The 22676-nt window shown below is 39.7% G+C and overlaps 1 protein-coding gene and 2 pseudogenes across 9 annotated transcripts in view; 1 reads left to right on the forward strand and 2 right to left on the reverse strand.

Moving 5' to 3' along the window:
• Positions 1–22676, reverse strand: part of PIKFYVE (phosphoinositide kinase, FYVE-type zinc finger containing) — a gene marked incomplete at its 3' end in the record, with an annotated part of 93773 nt that overhangs the window by 31119 nt on the left and 39978 nt on the right. For all 7 annotated transcript variants that reach the window (XM_084778075.1, XM_084778077.1, XM_084778080.1 and 4 more), the window contains 9 exons: positions 17697–17756; positions 15441–15570; positions 14901–15081; positions 14247–14321; positions 10292–10399; positions 6952–7092; positions 5841–5967; positions 4452–5605; positions 1317–1417 (listed from right to left, as the gene is read on the reverse strand). In XM_084778075.1, coding sequence (XP_084634201.1) covers positions 1317–1417; positions 4452–5605; positions 5841–5967; positions 6952–7092; positions 10292–10399; positions 14247–14321; positions 14901–15081; positions 15441–15570; positions 17697–17756 — 2077 coding nt within the window. The remainder of the gene's footprint in view (positions 1–1316; positions 1418–4451; positions 5606–5840; positions 5968–6951; positions 7093–10291; positions 10400–14246; positions 14322–14900; positions 15082–15440; positions 15571–17696; positions 17757–22676) is intronic.
• Positions 7604–8475, reverse strand: LOC311595424 (small ribosomal subunit protein uS5-like; annotated as a pseudogene). Its single transcript, XR_014783622.1, has 2 exons — positions 7922–8475; positions 7604–7880 (listed from the first exon to the last, which is right to left on the reverse strand). The product of XR_014783622.1 is annotated as a small ribosomal subunit protein uS5-like (transcript).
• LOC311595426 (ubiquitin-conjugating enzyme E2 variant 2-like) lies at positions 10413–13704 on the forward strand (annotated as a pseudogene). The gene has a single exon. The product of its transcript is annotated as a ubiquitin-conjugating enzyme E2 variant 2-like (transcript).

Here is a 22676-nt window from a genome sequence, read left to right on the forward strand (position 1 = left end):
ATTAGTATCTTTTAAAAAATCACTTAATGAGAATTCATAAATTGAATAAAACTGATTTACATTAGAAAAAGGTAAAACCATCTCTGTTTCAATCCCCATCACCACTGGGGTTTGATAAAAGACTGTACCTTCTGCCCTCTAGTCCCTGTCTTCACTGAGTATGGAGAACAGCTCTCACTCTTGATAAGGAGCCAACTGCAAACTTTACCTAACTCACAGCTGTCCACAATTAAGAGACTTTGCATGTGTGTATGTTTGTGTCCTGAAACCTCTATCCTAGTCAAGGATTACCTAAGTAGGCCATTAAATTCTGAGGAAAAAGAAAAAAAAAACAAAAAACAAAACCAAAAGACTTATAGGCTTCAAGTTGTTCTGGAACTACACAAGTTTCTAGAAAAATCTTTCTGTTGGAAATAAATGTTTTATCATGGAAGCAGTGCTACCCAAAACAAAACAAAAACAACAACAAGCCAGCTGTGTATGTGCACACAAATGGAGGCGTGCAGGCACCCAGAAGTGCTTCTGGACATGCCTAAGAGGAACTGCCTTGGCTGTGTTAATTGCTTTGGGAAGACCCTCCGCTGCGGGAGGCACCATTCCCTGCCTATGTGAGAAGGGAAGTGAAGCTGAGCACTGGCACCCACACATTCTATGCTGCCGTCTCCTGAATGCTGACTTCCTATGGTCAGTTATTTCAGGCTCCAGTGTCTGTGACTTCCCGCCATGATGGCCTATATCTTTGAACTATGAGATAAATGAACCCTTTCTCCTTAAAGTTGCTTTTGATAGGGAATTTTTTAACATAACAACAACAAAACTAGAACAGGTATGTAAGTTTTTGTGACTATCACTAGAAACAGCACATTACAAAATCTGTCTCTATAAATTTACTTAGATGTTTGCAAGAAGAACATACTAATGAGACAAAAGGCTTGTCGGGTAGTATATTTCAATGACAGATCCACAAACAGTAAGATAAAACACTGACTGCTTTTATGAAAATTATGCAAGAGGAAAACTTGCCTAAATTGCACATGCTATAATCAAGATGTAACTTTTGTTTTTTGTAAAGCAGCTTTTGTGGGTCAACTTTGTAACTTCTATAAAGTAAAAATTTCTCTTCTCTCTCAGAGTTTTTTCACTCTTACTTAAGGTACTATTATTTATCCATGAACAAAAAATTTCAGTTACTTCATAAGTTTAAATAGTCTATCAGTTCATATGTGACTATCTATGTGTCGTAACTAAAAGCAGGCAGTAGTTTGTGTTGTTGGAATTCCGGTCCTAGGTGCAGTAGTGCGGGAGAAGCATCCTACCAAGGACTGACACAGGCACTGGGAGCGTTGCTGGACTGGGCAGATGAGCTGCTGAAGAGCACACAGAGCCTCTGGTGGTTAGCAGGGTTCAGGCAGTCCACCTGCAGGACAAGGGACAGAAGAGCACCTGCGTTGAAAACAGCACCTACCAACGCACGAACTAGAGCACATTCCACTCCTAATACAGCCTCCTGTCATCACTGCGGGTGCTTGTGAACACTTACGAAAGGCTAACTGAGAGCAGCTGGGTTTTCAGAACTCTAAGGTAAACCTAAGTATAAAGTAACTAGCCTGGCCTGTAGCGTAAGTGGGGCCCTGGTCGCACCACACACCCAGGTTTGAACAGGGAAGAGGACTAAGAAGATTGTTAACATAAACATTCCATTCTTTCAAATTTGTGTTAAATTTTGGAAGAACAAACTAAGTAAAATATATTCCTATGAAACAGTATGACCTGACAGATGGATATTGCATCAATCTATGGTGCCTAGAAATCTAAATACTAAGGTATTTTTCACCCATGCTTTTTCCTGTTTTTGAGCACCTACCTGCTCCCTGTTAAAGTTCAAGTAGCAGAGGAACATAAGTCAGGCTCCATGCTGCCTATAAAGCTAGCTAGTGTATACAGCTAACTAGCCACTGTGGCCAGTACGGTGGCACGTGCATGTAACCCTAGCACTTGGGAGATAGAGTCTAGAGGATAAGTTCAATGTCTTCCTCAACTAGATACTGAGTTTGATGCTAGCCCAGGCTACGCAAAACCCTATTTCAAACACGAAAGAAAAACCACTCTTTCTGTTTAGTCATTGTTCATATATACCTACATGCACAATCACACTGTACATACACACGTACATACACAAAAGTGATTTTGTTTTCACTAAAATAAGATATGCTACAAAAATATACTAACATGACTTTCTTTCTTTAAAGACATATTAAAATACATCGATAGTGTTTTATTCTAATATAGCAAAACTTTAAAGTTGTATTTTTTTAAAGTGTTCAATCATGGAATTAATTCTATGACACGCTTTCTAGTAGTTAAGAAGTTATGATGGGTTTTCTATAGATCATATATGGGACCACCTTATCCTTTGACATGGGCTGAATATGAATCATGCCCATGCCCAAGAATCCTGGACTTCAGGTTTGTTCCCAGATAGGGCACTACAATAGACATTCTAGAAACTAGAAGGTGGAGTCCACACGGAAGAAGTAGGTCCCTGGAGGTGTCTTCCTGAAGGCTGTACCTTATCCCAGGCCCTTCCACTTCTCTCTGCTTCCTGTCTGCTGTGAAGTGAATAACTCTGCCGTGAGTCAAGGAGTGTGGACTGAAACCTAGGAATCATGAGCTAAAATACTCTCTCCCTTAAATTGTTTAATGTCAGGTATTCATCGCATCTGTAAAACATAATATAACTATAAAAAAATATAATGCTTCAACAAACACCATTGCACATTTACAATAAGCAAACATACTCATACATATATATTTACATATATATGTTTTTTTGAGACAGGGTTTGTCTGCATAGCCTTGGCCGTCCTGGACTCACTTTGTAGGACAATATACAGACATATTTAATTCATTCTACAGGAACAGAAACTTTAAAATCCTGAGTCAAAGGTGTATAAATGTGCACGTAAAATAGGAAACTTCATCACTTTCTATAAATTTATACAAAAGGCATTCAAAATTTCTTAACTCTCACTAACCATGGTTCTCTTTATGAGTCTCAAAAACAATTACTTAGCATTACCATTTTAAAACTTCCTTGACTAGCAGTGAAATTATATTTTTTTTAATTACAGGACTGCATTACACCTAATGAAAGATTTCATTAGGTTCATTATTAGAAATGTATCCATCCACAAGTAAATCTTCTTTAAATATCTTTAATTTCTATCTAAACAGAAGTAGTTAAATGACAATATAAAAATTTTTACTGTTAAATACAGATAAATATGTATGCGTGTATATATGCATACATGTATATGAATACGTATGTGTACATATACACACATACACTTTTTTTTTTTTTTTTGAGACAGGGTTTCTCTGTGTAGCCTTGGCTGTTCTGGAACTCACTCTGTAGACCAGGATGACCTCAAACTCAGAGATCCGCCTACCTCTGCCTCCCAAGTGCTGTGACTAAAGGTGTGTGCTATTACACCCTGCTTTACATACTTTCTTATACCAGGTCCATTTCCAATATTAAATTTCCATCTCTTACAAGGACTACTGTCAAAACAGTAAAGCAAGCTGTGGTGGTACACAACTTAGACATCAACCGGGAAAAGAATTTCAATGAACCTTAAGTTAAAATGTGGGAAGACCCAGTCTACCGTGGGTGGCACCATCCCCTAACAAAAGGCCCTGAATAAGAATGAAGAAATAGAACTGAGCACAAGCAAGCAAACAGCATATATGCATTTTTTTCCTTTTTGCTCTTAACTGCGGTTGTGGTATCATAAATAACTTTCTTTAAGTTCCTGCTGCCTTTACTTTCCCTTATTGATGGGCTGTAACCTAGAATTACAAGCTAAATAAAGTCTTCTATAAGTTGCCTTTTTGTCAGGGTATTTCATCTCAACAACAACAAAATAAAACTAAAACAAGACCTATCTTAAACACTGGAAAAGTCAAGAGAGACATCATATCACATACTGCATTTTTTAGACTATATGATGTACTTGACTATAAGACACACCCAGTTTTTAGAGCAGTAAAACAAGAAAAACAGAAAAAGCAGCAATCAGACCATTAGGCACACCCTAATTCTCCCTCCACCCCCCACTTTTGGGGAGAAAAAGTGTGTCTTATGATCTGAAAAATACTATAAGCAACAGAGACAGAAACTTGAAGCAACTGAACACTTTCCCTTAATTCAGGCCCTTCCTACGTTACTACAAGTACATATTAAAATTGAAAATCCCAATTTTGTTATCTTATGAATCTACTTTTCTACTTCATGCATATAAGGCACCAGTCTCAAGAAGAAAAAAACCAGAAGAATAAATATTTAATAAACTTGCATGCAATCTGTCATACTGACGTTTCTAATCTTGTCTCAGTATTTTTCAACACATTGAACACTCTAAACTTACACAACACTCCAGAGTGATGCTTACCTTTGCTGACCATAAGACATCACTTGGAATCAGCCCCCTCTCTTCATCACTCTCAGTCCTGTTCCCCGATTTGACACTTGACGTACACGATGCATCTTTTGAATAGACGAAAGGGTCCGAATGCTTTGACTGAATTCTTCCTCCCCTAGCTCGGTAATCAGCCAGCATTCTACCCAAGCTCCGGCTATCACCCAGATGCTCAGCAATCCTGGTGCTCACCAGCTCATGTGAGGGTAAGACTTGGATAGACTTGGCCTGAACACTGCCATTCATGCCCTGAAGTCCAGAGAGATCCCTGAGCAGCTGTTTCTTCCTCCTGCTCTCCATTTCCTTCACCTCCTTGTTGAGAAGAGGAGACCAGTAAATCTGCTCTGGAAAATAATCCCGAGTTGAGCACCTCATGCCCTTCTCAGTTAGAAGGAAAGGTTCCCGGAATGTAATAACTGGAGAGATGCAGAGGATCACATCTTTCAGTTCCTGTTTAAATGTCAAGGAGTAAGTCTTCCGTTGATCTTCCGAGGAGGTGACCTCCTCAGTAACGTACATTCCAGTGTCGTCCTGTAGCGGGTCCCTGAAGGCTCTCACCTGGCTTTTGGGATCCTGCTGATCATCTGTTTGCTGCGATGCCTCTGGCTGTTCATTTTCTATAGCATCCTGTTGATCCATATGGAGAGGCAACAACGACTCAGGTACCAAGGCAAAGAGCGCACAGGGGATGCCTGCTGGGCAAGTGGGTGCAGTATAGTCTTGGTGCTTCAGGGAAACAGCCTGGGGAGCACTTTTACTGTCCTGCTCACCCTTCTCAAGTGCAATCCTTGATTCCAGCAAAGTGCTATCATCAGAAGACAGGGAATCAGGAGGGCACTCTGGATCCTGAGGAAGGGAGCTGCCGCTGACCTGCTCTTGAGGAGCTCCCTCTTCCCCTCGCACCTCAGTCAGAGAGTGGAATGAAGGGCTTTGCATTAATGTCGGAGGCATCGCAAACTCATCCATGAGAAAAGAAATTTCTAGCTGAGAATGATAAGCTACACAGATCATAAATATGAGGATCTCCTTCACTCGAGCCAGCTCATACTCAGAACCTCCTCTAAGCTTGATTGTGCAGCCTAGATGCTGTGGACAGCCTTCAAAAAACATCAGTGTTTTGGTTTGTTCTACAAACAAACAAAACAAAATTAAAAGACTCAGATGACAATCCAGAGGACCAAACAGAATTCACTACCCACAAAAAAGAAACCTTTACAGGAATAAAACTACACTGGACTACTGTCTCTTAACCAGAGCTAACAGATACTAACACTTCCTGAGTAAACAATGCTATATTTAACTAGGAGTTGTTTCATTCCTTGAGATTCCCAACTAAGTGAATGTATGCTTAAGATGACTCACCATTAGGCAACTGAAATATCTGCATATAAAATTTGTGGCAGGTGCCCAGGTGTGGTTTAGTAAGCAGCTGGTCCATGGACACCACTAAATCACCTTGGGTCATTCGACTGATTCGTTCTAAAACTTGCTACAACACAGAAAAACATTATATTACAGAATTAGCTACAAGTAAAAATCTTAATAAATTTAACCTGGAAAAGTACATGAAGTCTTAAAACAAAATAACGTTCACAATCAATTTCCTTAATTTTAATAATTACATGACATTTTTTTTATTCTACATTTGGCCAAATTTACTTGCTAAATAATCAATATGTGGCCTCAAAAAAGAAAAGAAAAAAACACAAAACACACTCATGGTAATATTATCAAAAGATGGGCGTGCTATGGTGGTATACTTATATAATCCCAGTACATGAGAGGCAGAAGCACAAGGATCAGTACAAGTTTAAGGTCGGTCTGGTCTGATTGAGTTTCAGACCTGCCTGAGGTATAACGTGAGACCGTGTCTTTTTTATTCTTACTTTACTTTGTTATTATCTTCTTTTTAAGAGCATTTGCATAGCAAGTCTCAGCACAAGATACTGTGAGAAAACAAACAACAACAACAACAAATCAGATTCCTGGTTGTAGAGATAAGAGCACTGTCTGCTCCACCAGGGGTCCTGAGTTAAATTCCCAGAAAAGACCTGGCTCACAGTATAATGAGATATGGTGCCCTCTTCTGGCCTGCAGGTGTACATGCAGATAGAGTGCTCATACATAAAATAAATAAAACCTATAAAAATTCTTTTTAAAAATAATAATAAAAAATCAAAGTGGCCTCTACTTTGCAGAGGGACTAGTCAATCACCAATAAGTACCTGCTGATGGGTTAATGTCCATTCCACCTTTGTCTCATAAAACCCAAAAGAATAGTTACATAGTCATAATGCCTTTCTGTCCAAATCTATAATCTTAATAATCAAGTAGCTCCCACACCTGAGTCCCACTTTCAAAAAAAAGTGGTGCATCAAATAAAAACATTGCTGCATACCTACCATATATTCATATTAATTTAAAAGCCATGATTTTTTTAAGTGAATAAATATAGAAAAATAAAAACACTCACTGACTTTACATTAATGACCAGAGTAATGCCATGTTCCAGTAGCATGTCCTGAGCGATCCGAGACACTGTTTTCTCAACTAGAACCAATGTGGGCCGGACATCAACTATTCGTTGAACATAATTCTTCAAGAATTCCCTTTCCTAAGAAAGATAGATCAGAAATGCAAAACGTGGTACAATTCAAGATTCAAACATACTAAAATATCATGACAGCTTGACTGTTAATATCAATTTTAAGCCTGTAATTTTTCATTCACAAATAAGTCTGTAACAAATTCAAATGTAACAAAAAATTTTAGTCCTAATAATCTGTAATTTAAAATGTAGCTCAGTGAGACAGTACATGCCAAACACACTCAAGGTCCTATGGTTCAACCCTAGCAACACGTGAAAAAACAAAAAGAACCATGTATGTACACATGTGTGACTAATAAGCATTAAGAACCCAATTACGTAGCTGAGTTTGAAGAAATGGCCCAAGCTGAGACCCACCCCACGGGAGAGAACCAACCCATCACTATTAACGATAGTCTGCTATGCTTGCAGAACTGGCCTATGGCAGATCAAAACAGATGCTGAGACCCACAGCCAAACATTAGATGGAGATCTTGGAATTTTTTTTTTTTTTTAACAAAATTAATCCACTTTATTTTTCTTGTAAAAACCCTTATGTGGTAGCCACAGCTGAAGCCTGGGTCCTCTGAACAGACACTCTGGTGTGGGTTTTCACAAGATGGTCAGTGAATTCCTGGTGAGGAGACTTGGTGAACACAGTCTCTTTCCAGAGGTCGGGTGTCAGGTAGCTGTAGGTCTTGGAGATGGCATCAAAAGTGGCCTTGGCAAAGTTGCCCAGGGTGGCAGTGCAGCCCCTGGCTGATGTGAAGCAGTCATCAATACCGGCCATCATCAGTAGCTTCTTGGGCACAGGGCTGAGACAATGCCAGTGCCTCTGGGGGCAGGGATGAGACACACCAAAACCGAGCCACAGCGGCCTGTCACCTTGCATGGAACAGTGTGTGGCTTGCCAATCTTGTTCCCCCAGTAGCCTCTCCGCACAGGGACGATGGAAAGCTTGGCCAAGATGATGGCCCCTCGGATAGCAGTGGCTACCTCCTTGGAGCACTTAACACCAAGACCAACGTGCCCATTGTAGTCCCCAATAGCGACAAAAGCCTTGAACCTGGTCCGCTGGCCAGCCCGTGTCTGCTTCTACACTGGCATGATCTTGAGAACCTCATCGTTTAGGGATGCGCCCAGGAAAAAGTCACTAATCCCGGACTCCTTAATGGGCAGGGAGAACAGATAAATCTCCTCCAAGGACTTTATCTTCATATCCTTAACCAGGTGGCCCAGCTTGGTGACGGGGATCCCCTCCTTGTCTTCGGTTTTCCCTCCACGAGCTCCGCAGCCTCGACCGCGGCCCCTAAGGCCGCTGCCGAATCCTCCAGGGAAGCCGCCTCGCCCTCCTAATCCTGGGCCCCCGGGTCCTCCGGGTCCTCTAGGCGTCATCCGCCATTTGGTGTTTTCCCGAGGAAGAAGCGATATCTTGGAATCTTGTGGAAGAGTTGGGGGAGGGATAAAGGGGCCCAAAGAGGGCCAACAGAATCAACTAACCTAGGCCTACACCACGCACGCACGCACACACCTACACATGGTCTGCCTCTGGTACACTGTTGGCAAATAAATTTCCTCTGAGATACAACCCTATTTCACTAATAAAGCTTACATAAAGCTCCAAGCTAAAATGCAGGTCTGGTCCTTGCTCATCTAGAAAGGCTTTCAGGAGGTGTGCCCCAAGCACTGCTTGGAAGACTACAGACCAACAAACCTAGTACAGAGAGTGTAAATGACATCACAGCCTAATTATATCCCGACCCTTGCTTCTCATCCTTTTTTTGACTACATTTGTGTCTTCCCTCATTATTTTTACACTTGGGGGTGGTAAGAAGGACAGAAGAGACAAACAGGAAAAGGAGAGGGAAAAAATATACCAAATTAGTTGATATTTTCTTTCCAAACTAATAGTTTAATAGAAATGACATTAAAAGTTTTTTTTAAAAAATGTTTGAAACGCTCCTGAACAAGATGCCTCATATTATAAGGATTAAATTCTGTTAGCTACAGCTGTGCCTAAAACATAATTCAAGTGAAAAAAAAAGTTTGTTAATCAGATTCAAAGAATGCAATAATTGTGAAGTAAGTTAAGTATAACTTTTTAATTAAGAATATAAGCCAGAAACCAGGCATTGTGGCACACGCCTTTAATCCCAGTACTCGCAGTCAGAGGCAGGTAGACTCCTGTGAATTCAAGGCCAGCCTGATCTACAAAGCAAGTCCAGGACAGCCAAGATAACACAGAGAAACCCTGTCTCAAAAAACTAAAAAAGAAAAAAGAAGAAGAATATAGTTCGGCAATGGTGGCACACGCCTTTAATCTCAGCACTGGGAAGGCAGATCTGAGTTCCAGGCCATCCTGGTCTACAAACTGAGTTCTAGAACATCCAGGGCTACACAAAGAAACCCTGTCTTTAAAAAAAGGCCAGGTGGTAGTGGTGGTAACATATCTTACAGAGACTTCTCAATAAAGGAATCTCAAACGGCTGAGAAACACTTAAATGTTCAACATCCTTAACCATTAAGGAAATGTAAATCCTGACTTGGAGAGCCCATCATATACCTGTCAGAATGGTCAAGATCACCAGCACAAGTGGCGGTTCCCGCTGGAAAGGATGTGGATCAGGGTGTGAGTGGTCTCTCCTGAAACTGGTGGCATGCACAGGGCCAGATAATGGCAGTATCAACGGGCACGCTAACGCAAAGGCAGACAAAGAACTACAGGCCACCAATGACTATTAGGAGAAGGAGAATTCCTATTTTCCAGAGATGAGTCCCACTATTTGTTGTCCAGTGCAGAGTGGTCAGCCTTGAAATCATATATACACCAACAAAAAGAACAGACTCAACAAGGTGTATGTGTGTGTGTGTGTGTGTGTGTGTGTGTGTGTGTGTGTGTGTGTGTGTGTAACACTGTACATACATAATAATAAGAATCAAAAAAAGACTATCAACTGGAGAGTAGGTGGGGCATGGGAAGGGTTCAGGAGGGTAGCTGAGAGGGGCTGCAGGGAGGAAAGGGAAAGGGGAATGTGATCTACTTAATTCTATTTAAATTTAAAACATACAAAAAGAATAAAATGTAACACAAATGTACTGTGTATAATTAATTTTTGAAAGGTAACAAGTTTTGTTTTGTTGTTTTTTTTTAATTAAGAGGTGGCAAGCAGCACAGAAGGTAAGCATTCATTCATCCCATCAAATGATTTCCTCCACAAATTCTTACCTGAAGCACAATAGGATCAATGCAAGTAAACTTAGTTTCTTCTCTATAGAGATACTCAATGGAACACTTCAACAGAAGGATTTTGGGGTTTTTAATACAAGAATTCATCTAAAAAAAAAAGTTTGTTAAAGATTTACACTGTATCGGCTTTTAGTAATAATTTTAAATTCATAGTGCTCATAATTCCTACTAATTAGTACTATCAAACCCTAATTTACTACTTATGGGTTATTCTCTTTGGTTTTGTTTTTTTAAGCAAGTTCTTTAAAAACAACTTTTTCTTTTCTACTCTCCTATACTATTCATTACAGTTTTGTTTTTTAATTTCTCATGCTATAAGGACAAAAGACACGCTCTAGGTAGCAGTGAGTATTATATTCCGGCTATTCACACTCTAGCGGGTCCAGGACAGCCAAGGCTACACAGAGAAACCCTGTCTGGAAAAAACAAAACAAAATTAAATTAAAGACTATGTCTAAATATGACCAGCAAAGCAAACCAATATTTCTACCTCTCCTACACATGATTTTCTTCAACTCCTGAAAAGACATAACATATTTAGCTGTCACCACCACCACCCTGCCTTTTTTTTTTTTTTTTTTGGATAGAGTTTCTTTGTGTAGCCTTAGCTTTCCTGGAACTCACTTTGGCCTTGAACTCTCAGCGATCCACCTGGCTCTGCCTGTGTGCTGGGATTAAAGGTGTGTGCCACCACCACCTGGCTTAACATGCTTACTCTTAATTCAATAAACATCACTTATTTTGGTTTGACATTGTACCTTAAAAGGGCAATATCCTGATTTACAAGATTGTATATGTAAACACCCAGTGATTTTGGACCATGTCTAAGAAATAGTATTGAGTACCAGCATATTATTTATAAGTGATCATTAACAATTTCTAAGGCTAAATGTCTAGTCAGTCCTCCATACCCATGATTTCTACATCTTGAATTTGATCTAATACAGATAGAAAATATCTGCAAAATGGGGGAAGAAGCTGTGTGTCCTAATCATGCACAAATTATTTTTGTGTAATTCATTAAGGCCTAATCAATACAGCATAAAAACTGTACGTTTATATTATAGTAACCAGTCATCTAGAGATGGCTTAAAGTCTACACAGGAACGTATTCAGTAGATTACAGACAAACACTTGAGCTTGAGTTTGCCTGATCTCAGCATTCCCTTGAGACCCTCGAACAATAACCCACAATAACTCAGAAACAACTAAAAGTCTGTATTTAGAAAATAGTAAAATCAGGGCTGGAGAGATGGCTCACAGGATAAGAGCACTAACTGCTCTTCCAGAGGTCCTGAGTTCAATTCTCAGCAATCACATAGAGGCTCACAACCATCTATAATGTGATCTAATGCCTTCTTCTGTCACACAGGCAGAGTACTGCATACATAATAAATAAATAAATCTTTTTTAAAAGAAAGAAAAAATAGTAAAAACAAAACTACTATTCAAGCATCTACTTTATCAGACTAAAACGATTGTCTCAACTTTCCCAGCAAGAAAACTAATGTCTCCTGTGATGAGACAAAGGTATTCCTAGTTTTATGACATTTCCTTGATGATTGTGAAGTAGAGCAAGATCTGAGAATGCTGTTATAGTTTCTCAAAATGTGAAGATCAGGGCACTGAAAAGATGGCTCAGCAATTAAGAGCACTTGGGGTACAGCTCCCAGCACCCACGGCAGCTCACAACCATCTGTAACTCTAGTTTCAGGGGCTCTACTGCCCTCTTCTGACCTTCACGGCATCTGGCACACACATGGTACACAGACACACATGCGGGTAAAACACCCACAGAAAATAAATCAATAAAAATTTGTTTTAATGTGATTACCAACAGGTAACATTGGAATATCCATAGTGCCCACTTTAAATGCAGTATGATCCTTCCCTCATTTTTCCTACTCCCTTAAGCCTACTGAATGAGATGGTCTAAGACATTTAGGGAGCCACATACTTAAGAAGGCACCTGGAAAATGCTGGTATAAACCATACTTTGTGAATCAAAAGCCCTCAGAAGTTCAAACCCTGGGTGGGACACAGAGACCATGGCTACTTCCTTCAGTGTCATCTGACATTCCAACATTTTACAACTTCATAGCTAAGATTCCCTAACATTCAATATCTAACCTAACTTCCTGTCTTTGTGCTCCTCTCAAAAGAGGTCCTGGAGCTGAGGGTAGAGGCGGAATGGGTGAGAAGCATAAGAAAATAATAATGAGGGTAGGGTAGCAGGAGAAGATGGCGCTCTCCACAGGAGTTAAAGTTCCTTGTAATTTTTGCTTATTGGAAAAACTTGAAGAAGGACACAAAGGAGTAGGTGATGGTACAGTTGGCTGGGGCCCTGAAGATGATGAAGGCATGACACTTATGAGGCGAACAGGCATGACTATTGGGCCACTAAGGACAAACTATGAAAACAGAATATATAGCCTGAAAGTAGAATGTGGATCTAAATACCCAGAAACTCCTCCACCAGTCAGATTTGTAACATATTAATGAATGAAATCAGTAATTCCAGTGGAATGGTGGATGCACAGAGCATACCAGTATTGGCAAAACGTCAAAATTCCTATAGTAGTAAAGTTGTACTTCAAGAGTTTAAGACGCCTGATGAAGTCCAAAGAAAATATGAAGCCCCTACAGCCACCAGAAGGACAGACATAATAACTAACAGTTGTCTTAAGTCAACAACCTTCTACTCATGTTAATGTCTAACTTAAATACCACCATGCACAATACCCACACATTAAGTAAAAGAATTCCAGCTGGCAAACGTGACCCAGACAGTTGTAAGAATATATTTAATATATGTACACCTATTACATTTTCAGATAATAAGAGAAGTGCAGCATATTTTTTTCTTTCTCTACTTAAAGCACTGTCATTTAAACATGAACCTGAAGTATTCAAAACTGAATTCAGGTTTTCAAGACAGAAGCATGGCAAAGGAGTGTCAGACGGTCACGGAAACCTTTGTACTTCTGAAAAGTGAAGTCTCAAGAAGGAAGAACAGAAATGGCACGCTTTATCCATTGTACTTAGAGCTGCAATTGAACTGTTTAGAGTAGCAGATATAATGAACAGTCACAAATTGTGTTAATTCTTGAAGCAGTGTAGGTGCTGACTACTATTAGTATCAAAAATAGGTTACAGATTAAACAATCCTGTATTTATAATAAAAAGATGTTTGGGGGGGGTATTGATACATTTCTGTTAAAAGCTGTTCCCGTTTGTTACATGTAACAAACATGATAATTTGTTTACAGTCTTTGTTTAATAAGACATGCTTACAAGGTTTAAGTTAAGTTAACAAAAAGGAAATAGGTGTATGGATATGTGATTTTGAGATTAAAGTTAGTCTTAAAATATAAATAAAATATGAAATGTGTTTTCAGGAAAAAAAAAAAAGAAAGAAAGAAAATAATAATGAGCCGGGAGTGGTGGCACACACCTGTAATACTAGCACTCTGTGAGGCAGAGGCAGGAAGGTCTCTGTGAGTTCAATGCCAGCCTGGTCTACAGAGCTAGTTTCAGGACAGCCAGACCTACACAGAGAAACCCTGTCTTAAAGGAAGGCAGGAAGGGAGGGAGGGATGATGACAGTTCTGCAGGAAGCCTAAACATTTGAAGGAACACAGTCTTTCAGAAAAATGCTGCCTGGAGGCAAGGTCTCAGGAGACAGGATACCTGTATCCTTGTCCTCTAGAAACAACTTCCACCTTCCTTCTTCTGTCTTAGGAACTCACATTATGCATATTCCTGCCCATCATCAGCTTTGGGACATCTTCCTGTAACCCCCAAACTTCTGTGAGACACATGGCTAGGTACCATTCAACATTTCCTTTTCTTTCATAATTAAGAAGCCCCAATTTGTGAGCCTAAGACACAGCCATGGTCTACTGGATTTCACTGAGGAACTGAAACTCATTACCTTTTTATGTGCAATGTTCTTGGTACAAACAAAGCCATTAACAACCACGGAATCAAATTTCTTTCCACCTGGGATCTAATAAAACAAGAAAACAATAAAAACCAGTGATGTTCTCCCAGACTTCATCAGATGGCTGTTAGTTATGTTTTTACATCTTTGAACTATAACATAGTTAAGAAAGGGCAGAAAGATCCAGAATATAGTTCACTTCATCTCAGATTACTTCATCATGATTGTTTTACTACCCTCTACTCTCTAGGGTCATATATGCTTCTCTAAATACTCATTGACTAAATAAGCTGGTGTCTATGGCACTATTTTTAACATTATTACAGGTAAAATATATATTCAAACAAGTTAGTATTCTCTAACTAAAGCAGTTTCCCACTGCTTTTCCTCATGACAGTGACAGTAACTGTGAGAACAGACTTCCTCATAAATGACATGTCATGAAAGAAGCGTTAAGAAAGGAAGAAACTATATTTATTTTGGTCCTCACCACACACCCAACTCATTCTTTCCATGAACCTCTCACTTCCTATGAGAGTTACCAAGAACTCTGTTTGTATCGCTGATGAGCAGACAACATCGTGGCAATGACTGTTAGGCCTGCCCCATCAGCTCCTAGCATCAGCAAACAGCAGCAAAGCTCACCTTCTTGATGTGGACAAACTGACGGATATCCATGTCATCATCCTGGTGCTTGACATCGGGTCGGACTGTCTGAACAACCTGGCAGACGAGTGATACAATGATGTCCCTCCAAGATGATGACAATGACTCATTCTGAAGCAACTGCTGGAGCAGTGCCATCATGTGGTTATGATTAGCTGAACTACAAAATGTTACAAAAACGAGTGTACAGTCAGTACTAAAAACACAAGAGGCACTCTACAAGAAATACCCATTCCAATTATGGCTCACAGATACGATCTTCCATGTCAACTTTACTCTTTGTGAAATCTGTGATTAGCTTCAAACGAATAACTTTCAAACTGCTAAATTAAAATTTTAACACATAAATTAAAGTAGAGACAATTAGCTTGGGACTCTGTTTTTTAAGATATTTCATCAGAAATCAGAATATACTTTAAATTAACATTTTTCACTTTATATGGAAGAGGAATCATGCATATGCCAAGTCACTGAAAATTTCAAAATCTGTAAGTGAAAAATAAAGATCTAGTGCCTTACAGCAGCCTTTCCATGGCTTGCTTCTCCTCATTCTCTTCCCGCAGGAGCTCCAGGTTGTTATGATGCCAGCCCAAAGGGGTGAAAGGCAGCTCTTTGGATTTTTCCTCTACTCGTCGATTAAATAAGGACTCTAAACATAAAATCAGAAGTCAGTGCTACATCTCATGTTTTACATCATCAGCTCATACACTTAGCAAATAAAAATGTCTGCAGCTGGTCAGTATAAATTATTGCTATAAAAATGGCAAAGATCTGTAATCAACATACAATTAAAATATACAATATGCAATCATACATATATACACACATCAGCACACTAAAATGCAGAGGCGGGGCTTGCGGTACAGCACTTCTCTAGCATGTGCAAGACCTAGCATGGTGGGGAAGCCCAGAAACAGCTGGCACCACGCAAAATATGAGCACAGCTGAGAAAAGCAACCCAACCTGAGTAACAAAGACTCTTGCGCCAAGAGTATCAACGTGAATCCTGAAACACAAACAGAATGGTAAAGCTGCATCCTGTTTGTTTTAGAGCAGCAGTTCTCAACTTTCCTAATACTGTGACAGCTCATGTTGTGGTGACCTCCAATCATAAAATTATTGTTACTACTTCATAACTGTAATTTTGTTACTATTATGAATACTAATGTAAATGTCTGTTTCCAATGGTCTTAGGTGACCCCTATGAAAGGGTCATTTGACTCCCAAAGGGGTTATGACCCACAAGTTAAGAGCCACTGTTTTAGAGTTACTAAGAATGCAGATTTTCCACATAAAATCCTAAACTAAAAACCACATTCAACTGAAATCTGAATGGTGGCAGTAATATAGTCACATGGGCCCTGAACTCTAAAGAGAGAAACTCTCAGAGACAACTCCAGCCCCAGGTGACAAAATAAGGTCTCATACAATCCTCCATTGTATTTTACAATATAGGCTTTAAAATAAAATGTTAATAAAATAGACTAAAAATAAGTCATAAAGAAACTATACTAAATAAAGCATCATATAAACAATTTACATAAGATTTTTTCAAGTCTTTAAATTTTTAAAAAGGGTAAAATGATTGAGTGTGGTCAATCCCAGAACCCAGAAGGCAAAGGCAGCAGTGTATCTCTATGAATCTGAGGCCTGCCTGATCTACATTACTTTGAGGGTTGGGAGTTCCTAAGTCAAGAGCATTAGCTGTTCTTCCAGAAGACTGGAGTCCAGTTCCCAGGCCCCACATCAGGCAGCTTACAATCATCTGTAACTCCAGACCCAAGGGTTCCAACACCTTTGGTCTCTGCAGGTGTCTTCACTCACAGCACACAAACACATACACACACACACACACACACACACACACACACACACACGACTTAAAAATTACAAATAGTAATTTTTAAAGGGGTAAAATGGATTACAAAAAGCTAAGTAACAATGTTTTACAAAACATGTGTTCATTAAATAAATCATTGAATAATAGGACTGAACAAAATGGAAACAAAGAGATGGGAAATTCTAACGCTTTCTCTTTTAAAGCAAACGAACTTCTGTAAAGCATGTGTCATGGTGCATGAGGCACAGACTGGTACTTTCCAATTGTATGAGCAGCCAGTCTATAAACTTCTAGCTGGACCAGATGTCAGCAGTGAACTTAAGACAGCCTGCTGAGCCAGCCCCGCTGCCACTGGCCTCCCTTGTTCCAACTTGCCTCCTCGCTTCTTCTGAAACCCCAGGGAGTAAGAAGACCAGAAAAGCCTCCTTTTCCCCCTTTGTCTTTTCCCCACAGTAGTTTAAGCTAAAGAGAGGAGAGGTTTTTGCTCATCTATTCTTCTTCAGTCCCAAAAGAACTAATCAGAGGAGTTAGTGCTTTATTCTCTTTTGCCTACTTCTTTTCCCAACTCTATAGGGCAAACAGCAAGTTCAAGTGATGAGCTAGCTCACTTAGAAGCTCTCTGAAAAAGAGGCAATCCTTAACAAGATGGATATCAATATTTACTATTACATAATGCCTTCAAAAGAATAAAATGCAAAGCCCATTGAAAAAAATTAAACAATTACTCTTACATTAAGTCTACTCTCAAACCAGGACCAAATTTATATTCTTGACTTCCAACATACTCCAAAGTCATTCTACACATTTAAAATCATGTTCCTATGGTACCAAAATAGCCAAATACAGTCAGCACTACCTGTCCATCAATGTGTTAAGACCTCAAGCACACCAGCAAGAGGTAGACATCACTTTAAGTATGGTTGTTTTAAGATTACCTTTGATGAAGGCATCACTTATTGAGAGCTGCTGTCCGCCAGTGTCAGAAACCAAATACTCTGCAAACCAGGAAGAGAAGAGAAGAGGAAGGAAGATATGTGACTTCAATGAGCCAGTGTAGCAATTATGCAGCAAAACACCCACACACAAGGGTGTGTTACCCCTACAAAATATTATCACACCGTCGAGCAAACTTAAGAAACATTTTCACTAAAATGCCTCTTTACACATGTTCTGTAAATTTCATACTAAACTATTTTCAGAAGACTTAAATGACAACAGAACCATTAAACAATTTTACCTTGGTTCAAATGTCACACATTTTAACAGATATTTTTCCAAATGACATTTAGTTAACCAAAACCAGAACTAATTTATGAAACTGCTTACACGCTGAAACACGGAAACTGGGAGAACCTACATCTTAAACTCTCTCTTATTCAGAAACAAAAAACAAAAACAAAAAAAAAAGTCTTTAGTGATTAGCATAAGCCTTAAAGTACTACACCACTTTCCTCTTGTATTCCTATATTATTTAACAAATAATGACTATAGATAGTATAAAGTGCTATACAGAGTACTTTATAGAAACCACCTAAGAAAACAGTACAAAATTTTAAGCTTCAGAATATATGCAATAAAATAAATTCGTATGGCAGACTTTAAAGGTATAATTCAAGGAATTTTAACAAGTTTTTGGTTTTTTAAAGCTTCTAGCTTATTACCAAATCTTTGCAGTAAGATAACTGATGAATACACTCTGGATACTTTCAAGACATTTAAAATCTAAATACTTTTCTAAAACTGAAACTCTGCAAGTGAACTTTCTTCTACACAGAGCTCAGAGGGTTCTTTCTACTATGCAAACTAGATCACAGTGCATTAACTACTTTAGTGTGAATATTCTCACAAGACTTCTACCAAGTTTACTTCCAAGTCAGTACATTTTCCCTTCTAGCCAGGAAGCAGAGAAAATATTTTATTTAAAAAACAATACACCCAGGTGTGTAGGCAAAAAAGATACAACTTGTTTCTATACTTTAATTCTGACAGAAATAAGCAAAGCCAAATCCTGTTAATTCAACTAATGCACTGTTCTTTAGAAGCCCTAATTCTCATAGTAAAACTTAAACATCAAATTCCAGAAAAGAAGGTTTCCCCTTCACATTATGAAAAAATTCAAATCCACAAAAGGTCCTAAACACTGTCCACATAGATTCAGCATTGTTGAAAACTTGTCATATCAGTTTTCTCTATATATCTGCACATGTTTTAAAGTTACCCTGGGGCCAAAGCAGTGGCTCAGGGGTTAAGACCATCTACTGCTCTTCCACAGGACCTGGGTTCGATCCCAACACTCACATGATGGCTCACAACTGTCTGTAATTAGATGCCTATACTCACAAACATACACACATACATGTAAATAAATAAAATTTAAATGTAAGCTATCCCAATTATTTCAAGTTACATACAACACTTTGCAAGTAGCACATCAGTAGGCATCACTTTAAAACAAGAGCACTCTTCTCTATAGCGTCCTATCATTTACAGAATTATGAAAACAGACAAACTATAACAATCATAGAACTGATCTATATTCAAATTTATTTATTTGCACACTATCTTTTATAGACATATTCCTGAAAATTGAATCCCACCAAGTCATACATGGAATTTCCTTGCCATGCCTCCTCAATCTCTTTTCACCTAGAACAGATCTCCTACTTTCTTTTCATGATAATGGATTTTGCAATAACCAGGCAAATGTCCTATGCAATGTCCCTCACCCCAGGACTGATCCAGTGTTTCCTCATGGGGTATTTAGCTTGCTCCTCAATCCCATGTTTTCTAAGAATGGGGGATCCAATCAAAGAGCATGCCTTCCACCTAGGTCCAAGTCTAGTAACTTTCCACAAATGGTTCAGACTCCTGCTCACAACACAAAATAAAGTCCAATAATACAAACCTTCAAAAAAGTGAAAAATTACTAAACCAGAAAGCATAGTGAAGTTTTATAAGCTTTGAAACTTCGCTGCATAATATAAAAAGCAGTAACAATTTTTCTTAAACATAGATATTTCAACAGTTTTTAAAATCCAAATTTCTGAGGTATGTGTGTTAGCACACGCCTTTAACCCCAGCATTCAGGGAGGCAGGGGCAGGTGGGTCAAGGCCAGCCTGGTCTACAAATCAAGTGCAGAAGAGCCAAGGCTACGCAGAGAAACCCTGTCTCAGGGCGCAGGGGATGGGGGGATAAGAGGGGTGCAGAATCCAGATTTCTTCAGCTATAACAAAGGGCACAATAAAAAAAACTAATAAGGACTGGCCTTCATCTCAATGGAACGATAAAGCCAGACATTCCTGTTTACACAGGCAGAAGAATTGTACTCTTTCACATAACTGAGTTATTCTGACAATCTTTACTTATTAGCAGTCAGCCAAATATTTCATCATATTGTAACTTCATAAGACAAACTACTTCTCAGCAGTGCTAAAGGCTATGAAGAGGAACCTGTGAGGAGAAGTACAGGTATTGGAGGCTCTTAAGTCCTCAAGCTACAAACTAAGACTCCCAAGGTTGCACCAACCAATCAGACTCATCTAGTACTTACTCTACAAACTAAGACTGCCAAGGTTGTACTTTACAGCATGATGACCAACTGCAATTAATAAAGTCTAGCAAATACTTCAAAATTACTAAAAGAGTAAAGCTAATCTAGACTCTATAGCCTGAGCTGTCTTAAGTTTTTCTACATTGATTTATTTACTTACTTACTTATGTGGGGAGGGGCATGCCTAAGCCATAGCAAACATGTGGAAGTCAGAAGGCCACTTTCATGAGTCGGTTCCTGTTTTCTACCATGTGGGACCCAGGGACAGAACTCAGGTCCTCAGGCTTGGTAACAGGCACCTTTACCTTGCTGAGCCATGTCCCAGGCCAGCACAGCACAGCCTATGCTTTTAACAAATACATATAACCACTGACTTCAACTACATCTTGTACACATAATGGAATGGCAAAAAAGGTGACAAATTGAGAAGATCTGACCGAAGAGGATAGATACACCCAACTCTCACCAAAAGAAAGAAGAAAGGGAAACTACTTAAGAGGCAATTTCACCAGGACAGTTCGGGAGATGGGTTGCAGAGAGAGAACTCAGGTAAAGACGGAACGAGCCAGAAAATGAGAAGCCAGAAGATGAGAGAAGATTGCTGAGTTAGTCTGAGACTAAGCAGACCAATTTCAGGCCTAGAGAGAAGCAGAATAAGTCAGCTGGGAGAAGAGTTTGAGCCACAACAGCTGAGTTGAACCAGCCAGCCCAGAGCTCAGGAAGAACAAGTAAGGGTTGTTAAGCAGGAAGTCTTAGAGGCTGAAAACATTCTAGGCCTAGGTTAGATAGTACAGACGCTAGAAGCATCCAGGATTAAGCCTTGGTTAGCAGAATGAGTCACTAAGCCTCCTAGACAGCAATAGAGCCAGGAGAATAAAAGTTACAGAGAGAGAGAGAGAGAGAGAGAGCGAGAGAGAGCGCGAGAGAGAGCGCGAGAGAGAGAGAGAGAGAGAGAGAGAGAGAGAGAGAGAGAGAGAGAGAGAGAGAGAGAGAGAGAGAGAGCTCGCGCGCGCACTTGCCACAGTGCATATCTAGATATCAGAGGACAGTTTGAGGAAACTGATTATGCCCTTCCACTATGTGGGGCCCAGGAATTGAACTTGGGTTCTCAGGCTTGGCAGCATTGAGATAGCTCACTGGTCCATGACCAATACTTTCTTAGAACTACTTTTAGAACTATAATCAAAGTGTGTTATATGCATATATGAAAATATCACAATGAAACTCATTATTGTAGACTGTTATAGTGCAGCTATAGACTGCCCATTTATAAAACATACTGGACAGGGGCTGAAGAGTTGGCTCAGCAGTTAAGAGCACTGGCTGCTCTTCCAAAGAACCTGGCTTCAAATCCTCAGCACCCATAAGGTGGCTCACAACCACCTCTAATTCTCGTTCCAGAGGACTAGTGGCCTCTTCTGGCCTCCTCAGGCACCAGGCATACACATGGTGCACATAAATACATGCTGGCAGAACACCAACATACATAAACAATGTTTATAGAGTACTGAGCAGAAGTTTGTTCTGTTCGAGAAAACTTAGCCCACAAGTCCTTGCCACAAAAGCCTAAGAACCTGAGTCCAGATGCCAAGCACGTTTGTGTTTTGGAAGTTTTGTTGCTTTGAAAACTCAGTTATGTTATGTGAACGTGCTTTTGTTTTAATCCCAAGTGTGGGATATGGAGGCTGGTCCAGTTTGTCCACAGCTGATAACTGCCTCGTGAGAGGGCACATAATCTTTGTCAGCTGGGAACTGTCTCATGCAGGGGCATGGTCTTTGCCAGCTGAAATAAATATGAAAGCCCAGAGAGAGGAAGGAGGGCTATGAGAAGAACGTGTAGGGGAAATGGAAGAAGGAGGAAGAGAAGGCTGCTGCTGCGTTTGCGGTTGCTGGCTGGATGACCTGATGGTGGAGATAGGTATTGCCCCAAAGAACCCAATGACCCTAGACAGCAGGAAATAGCCGAAGAGAACTATGCCCCTTCCCCCCACTAACGTCTTTCTCTACTTGGTGTTGGGGTGTTGGAAGGAACTGGGGTGGAGAAGAGAGAAAGGTATATAAGGAACCAAAATAAATAGGTTTTAAAAACATCAAAGCCTATACTCATGTGAAAGGCTGAGTTCAGCAGCACATGCCTATTACCACAGCACACAGGTCTAAGCAAGTTAAGTAAGCTACAGGTTCACTTAAAAATAAGTGATGAACAATAGGAAAACATCCAGTGTTGACCTTTGTCCACCTCCGTAAGTGCATGTATACATGCATCTACACACACACACACACACACACACACACACGACCTCACATACTGTATGTCCCACAACCCTACCAAGTGCTGAATAAACTGACACAGACATAACAAGC

The sequence above is a fragment of the Acomys minous genome (assembly GCF_964271855.1).
Source record: "Acomys minous genome assembly, chromosome: 4".
In the NCBI taxonomy this organism is placed as follows: Eukaryota; Metazoa; Chordata; class Mammalia; order Rodentia; family Muridae; genus Acomys; species Acomys minous.